Source organism: Orycteropus afer, unplaced genomic scaffold, assembly GCF_000298275.1.
Source record: "Orycteropus afer afer isolate SDZICR_OR568_19922 unplaced genomic scaffold, OryAfe1.0 scaffold00215, whole genome shotgun sequence".
Lineage (NCBI taxonomy): Eukaryota > Metazoa > Chordata > Mammalia > Tubulidentata > Orycteropodidae > Orycteropus > Orycteropus afer.
In genome coordinates, this window is record NW_006921802.1 from 230,284 (window position 1) to 236,766 (window position 6,483).

The 6,483-nt window shown below is 39.2% G+C and overlaps 1 protein-coding gene across 1 annotated transcript in view; it reads right to left on the bottom strand.

Annotated features, from left to right (window-relative positions):
• Positions 1-338: 338 nt before the first annotated feature.
• CFAP97 (cilia and flagella associated protein 97) overlaps positions 339-6,483 on the bottom strand; it is a 46,783-nt gene continuing 40,638 nt past the window's right edge. Inside the window, exons 3-4 of the mRNA XM_042781994.1 lie at positions 1,928-2,078; positions 339-466 (exon numbers count right to left, since the gene is read on the bottom strand). Of these exons, the coding sequence (XP_042637928.1) occupies positions 339-466; positions 1,928-2,078 (279 nt within the window). The remainder of the gene's footprint in view (positions 467-1,927; positions 2,079-6,483) is intronic.

Consider the following 6,483-nt stretch of genomic DNA (forward strand, 5'->3'; position numbering starts at 1 on the left):
GCTAAAATGTCTTTAGTCCAATGTGCAGTGAAAGCATCACCACTGTTCTGTCAACAAGACAGCTGAATCAATTTGTATGGTGAGAAACTATACATGCATACTACCATTTCTCTATTAAATGTAAATACATCTGATATAAATAAATCCTCAAAGGAAACACTGATTTTACGTTAAACTGTGTTTTTGAAAACAATTTTCCATTGAATTAAAATAAATTACAACTCACTGTTATGTACCTTAAATTACTTGAAACAGTATTATAGATATTTGCACAGAGAATTACAGTAATATACAAGAGCATGTCAATAAAACTGAATGAACAATGAAGTAAAATGGTTTTATAACCAAGCTGCACGGACATTAGAGGGCTTAGGTCTTAGCAATAGGCCACTGGATGTATCAAAAACAGGTCGATCACTCTTACAACTGAGACCACTGGTAGCACTCGATGTCCTGGAAGCACCTCCTGAAAATACACAGAGAACAAGAAATAATTTGGATAATTTCAACTAAACACATAAATCATCTGATAAACTTCTCCTAATTTTACGTCCAGACTGGCTTTTCTTCCTCACTCCACATTTTAATAGTCTAATGTAATAATTCTCAAGCTGGAATGCACTTAAGAATTCCCTGTGGAGCTTAAAAATGTAAGAATTTTGATTCAACAGATTTAGAGTGGGAATAAATGCTTTTAAAACCTTCTCTTTTGATTCATGTAAAACAAACACGACTTTATATTTATACATTTGTTTATACATTTATACATTCATGTTGTTGTTTGTTGTTATGTGCCATCGAGACAGACCCGACTCATAGTGACCTCTCCTTGGGTTTCCGAGGCAGTATCACGACAGAAGTAGATTGCCCCATCTTCCTTCCGAGGAGTGGCTGGTGGGTTTGAACCACCAGCCTTCTGGTTAGCAGTTAAGTGCCTTAGGCACTACGCTACCAGAGCTCCCCATATATTCAACAACTAATTTATTATATTCAAGGCAAAATACTAAGTATGGGTTATTAGAACAAAACCCTATCTTAGTCACTAATCACTAAACCAAGGAAGTGATGTTTGTAGAGTGAACAAATGGAAGTACTAGTCATTTCCATGTTTAAGACTCGTATGAGTAGTGGGAAGTTGTGACATTATAAATTGTTCCAACTTTCTCTTAGTATTGGCTTCTTTTTTTATATTCTAGAGGGCACACATGAAACAAGAGCACAGACTTCTACAAAGTAAAATGGCAGGCCTTTTACTACATATCCTAACACAAAGTACTCACTCCATTCCAACATTGTCTTGAGTATATAACTGGCTATGTGTGCAACTGATCACTTATCAAGAATGAATAAGTATTACTTATGATTCTACAGATTGATAATTTTTGTTTTACTTTCCCAATGAGGAAGAAAAAAAACATATGTAAGAGCTTAAAGATATTAGCAATAATACTTAATTGGCCAGGGGGAATGTTTCAGAAACTTTAGCATTAACTGTTTCTTCCCATAATAAATTTATTAAAATGAAAAGTCCCTCTCGTATTATCCAAAAAAACTACTGATATTTCCACTTATTTTATTTACTGATTTCCTTCCTGTGCTGTCATTATGAGCAGCAAACAAAATCTGAAATTAAGTGAACATAATAAAGCATGCCAATGAAAAATGACAGAATGAAAAAAGTATCATTAAAGATACTAAAATATAACTTTTTCTTGTAAAAATATTTTATTTCTCATAAAACATAGGAGTATATAATAGGAATAATAGTGATACATGAGCAAACTTACAAATTGCCAAAAGAAAAAAATGATAGAATGCATTCTGGAAGGTAGCCTTTTTAAACTCCACCATAAGAACGTAAGTTACACTAAGAAAATAAAAAGATCAAAAATACAAACAAGTACAAAATAATTTGGAATATACTTACTTAATGGGCTATATTGACCAAGAGTAGATCTCACTCGTCTTGAAGATGGAGTTGAGTTGAGATAACCCATATTGCGATGATAGTCCATCAGTTGTTCTGAGCGTTTCATACCAACTGTTGGCTTCACAGCTTCAAGCCTTTTCAACAAAGCCTTCATTAAAGACAATCAATTTCAAAGTCAATGTTAGACAAATAGTAATAGTTTTTTAAAAGGCAAATACTTTGTAGAACCTGAAATTCATGAAATAATGTATAATTTTAAATCACTCTAATATATCATATACAAAAAAAAATTCAGATAATACAGTTTCAGAAAAACCTTAGGGTTTTCTCTTATCCCATAGGTAACTAAACTCATTATGACTTTAACAACTCATTACAGGAATATTTCTCCTTTATGTCAGGTTTTAAAATTAGGAAAGGTACTGTAAGTTGAAAGATGTTAAATACGATTTCCTCACGCTGTTGTTGTTATTAGGTGCCATTGAGTTGACTCCAACTCACAGTGACCCTATGCATAACAGAATGAAACACTACCCAGTCCTGAGCAAGCCTCACAATCCTTGCTATAACTGAGCCCATCGTAACAGCCACCATGTCAATCCATCTTGTTGAGGGTTTTCCCCTTTTCTTGCTGACCCTCCAACTTTACCAAGCAGGATATCCTTCTCCAGGGAATGGTCCCTTCTGACATCATGACCAAAGTACGTGAGACGAAGTCTGGACATTCTTGCTTCCAAGGAGCATTCTGGCTGCACTTCTTCTCGGACAGATTTGTCTGTTCTTCTGGTAGTCCATGGTATTTTCAGTATTCTTCACCAGCACAATTCAAAACCATCACCTCTTCTTAAGTCTTCCTTATTAACTGTACAGCTTTCACACACAAATGAGGCGACTGACAATACCATGGCTTGGGTTAGGTCTTCAAAGTGACATCTTTGCTCTTCAATACTTTAAAGAGGTCTTTTACAGCAATTTGCCTACTGCAACAGGATGTCTGATTTCTTGACTGCTGGGAGGAGCTCTGGTGGCATAGTGCCTAAGGCACATGACTGCTAACCAGAAGGCTGGTGTTTCTAACCCACCCACCAGTCACTCCTTGGAAGGAATCTTGGGCAATCTACTTCCGTAGTGATACCACCTCAGAAACCCAAGGAGAGGTCACTATGAGTTGGATCCGACTCGATGTCAGTGAGCAGAACTTGCAAGGGGGTTGATTGAGGATTTCCTCATAGAAATGACATACTGGAAGTTTAATGCTAAGAGTCCACTGTTCAACTCCAGAAATGACCAAAAAATATATTTAAGCTACTATAAATTCTATATATGTACACTACAGATCAGTGGTTTTCAACCTACGTACTTTGCAGTAGTGCCTCAAGGGCTCCTAGACACTGACAAAAGGCCAAGTGGGCAGGGCTCGCAGATCTCCCATTCCTGCTATGATGCAGTGAATTACCTTACATGGCTTTTCCAGCCATTATCTTTTTAACTCTCACCAAGCTCTGGTAGTATAGTGCCTAAGGCATGTGAGTGCTAACTAGAAGGCTGGTGGTTCATACCCACCAGCCACTCCTCACTAGGAAGACTGGGCAATCTACATCCATAGAGATACCGCCTTGGCAATCCAAGGAGGGGTCCCTGTGAGTCAGATCCAACTCGACGGCAGTGAGTTTGGTTTGGTTTGTTAGATTACTGGGTGGAACCATGCAAATAAGGTGTGCAGAACTCTAGTGTTGGGACTGGTTATTTTTGCTCTGCTTCTGGGCTTAAAGTGAGCCCTCCTAAAGGCAGAAGAGGGGATCTCACTGCCATAAAGAGACAAGAGCTAGAGTTGGAGTGGAGTGCGTCCTTGGACCCAAGATCCCAGTGCTGGACCTCCTTGGCAGAGATGCCTGGCTGAGATGGCAGCAGTGGAACCAAGAGGCACAAGACAGGGTAGCAGGCTTTCCTGAGTGCCTTTTGGCAGAAAGCTTCCTGGCCAACTAGGGCACATGTAGGTGTACCTATCGGCAGAGCTAAAAGAGCTTTATAACACACTTACAGAGGGTAGGTTGAGAGGCCAAGGGCCAGAGAGGCGTACCTGAGGGGACAGCAGAGGGGAGACTATCCTGATAGAAGAAATGTATCCTGAGCACATTCCTGAACCTGAATTATAGCCTGATACTTGCTTAATAAACCCCCTAATTTTAAGTATTGTCTGTGAGTTGTATGGCCACTGCAACAAATCATTGAACCCAGCAGAGAAACAGTGAGTGCCATGGGAGGGATGGTTGGTGTCAGAATTGGTAAAAAGGCTAGAGGCTAGCAGCATCATTGGTCTCATAAGAATAAGCCTTAGGCTGTTGACGGTGACTCTCCTTCCCCTCTGTGAGGTTGGAGAAGTTAGAAGATGCTGCTTCCTTGCCCTTTTAGCATTTGTTTTCTACCAGCCTAAGTCTGCTTTACATAGACTTTATGTACTGACAATTGTGTGTATATTTTTGTTTGTAAAAAAATTCTTAAGTTTTGCTGGACCATGCATAGGGTTGGCAGACAATGTTTTTACAAGTGTATCTGTATGTTCTATAAGAATTTCCAGATATATAGTAAAGCTGACAAGGGACAAGGTTGTAGTCACTTCTTGGCCACAGCCAGCTACCCACAAGGAGTGAGTAGTTGGACCTGTGGGCTCAGAACCATGGTTGCAAGGTACATCAAGCTCAACTGGCGTAACATATGACACAAAAACATTGTTCCACATCCTACTTTGGCGAGTAGCAACTGGGGTCTTAAAAGCTTGCAAGCAGCCATCTAGATGCAATGATGGGTCTCTGTCCAGAGCAAGGAAGAATGAAGAAAACCAAAGATGCATGGAAACAATCAATCCAAAGGACTGGTAGACCATATGACCCTCAGCCTATATGACTATGAGACCAGAAGAACTAGATGGTGCCTGGCTACCACTGTCAACCACTCAGAGGAAGATCTATATAGGAGATCTTGGACAGAGAGGGAAAACAATGTGGAACAAAACTCAAAATCATAAAAATAAAGGCACCAGTTCTGCTGGTCTGATAGAGCCTGGTGGAACCCCTGAGACTATGGCTCCTAGTTGCCCTTCAAGTCTGGAATTGAACCCACTCCTGTGGCTTCCAGCCAAACAAAAGACTGGCATATGAGCTGAACATTTATATTAGGTAGATACACTTCTTGGAGAGATCAATCATGGGAGAATAGAATGGCTGTGTATGCACAAGGAAGGCATGGAAGGGAAGGACACAGGGAAGTGGCGGCTATGGGGAGGAAGTGGGAGGAGAGCTGTTACATTATGGAAGACTGCAGTCAATGTCATGAGACAAAGTGTATGTGAACTGCTGTATAGAAGATGAATTTGCTCTGTAACCTTTCACTCAAATCACAATAAAATTTTAAAAAAAGAAAGAATCTGGAAACTACTACTGCAGAAATATAAAGCTTATTAAAGGTTGTATCTGCCAAATAGCCAAGGCAACACAGTACTCAACAACATAGTTTCTTTAATATGATTCAGAAACAGTCTAATATATAGTCTTCCTATATATTTTGTTTATAATTCTTTAACAAGTAAGAAGATGAAAAGGTTTCTTTTGCTTGATTGTCACAGCTATCACTGAGAAAGGAATATTTAGGTAGATCAAATGGACTAGGGAATTAATCTATGGTTGTGCTGTTTTATTATTTCCTTCACTGATTTATAGTTTCTCGTAGCTAGCTTATCTTTCTTACTGGAAAATAGTGTTGTTCTATACTAAGATTCACATTAAAAAAAGTCAGCTCATGTTCAATCAAAGGACAAGTTTACAATATACAATCTTTTTTCCTTCTTCCATAACTTAGTTTTTTTAGTCACCCCCCACCCTATTCTGAGATTCAATTATCAGTGCTCAGAAGCAATTCCAGAGAAGGGAAAGACAATGGTAGAACAAGCCAAAACATTCAGGGGGAAGAGCTGGTTAGAAAAGGTAGAGTAGGAAGGCACTGTAGAAACAGAGGTTTGGAGACCAATGATGGAGGTGCAGAATACATGCAAAATTAAACTCAACTGAGAATATGTCATTACTGTCAGCTGGTCCTTTTACTGGAAATGCTCTTTCTCAGCTACTGGCCTTTGAAAGTTAGGAAAAAAGTCAACACCTCAGTGAAGTGTCTTACCCAACTAGAGTTAGTAGTTTTCTTTGCTAGGCTAACAGTTACAACTTGAACATGGTTCCATCTGGCTCTAGTGTCTATGGTCTTTTCATTACAACATACTTTCTTTCTTTATAGACAGAAAAGTTGTATAATGTAAGATGTCAAAAAGCTCTAAAGATTACCTTTTCTATTTACAGTTTTAACTGTTCAAGAAACGTCCAACCATTGTTATCACATCTGCAAAAACGACAAGAAGGCCACATGTTCTGACCTCCTCTAATCTCACAAGAGGAAGGCAGGATTACCAGCAGTAACCCAAGGCCTATTCCTACAAGGCCAGACATGCTGCCTCCCTCCAGCCCTTTCACCAACCGTTCCTCCCAAAGCACCCACCACCTCTCTCC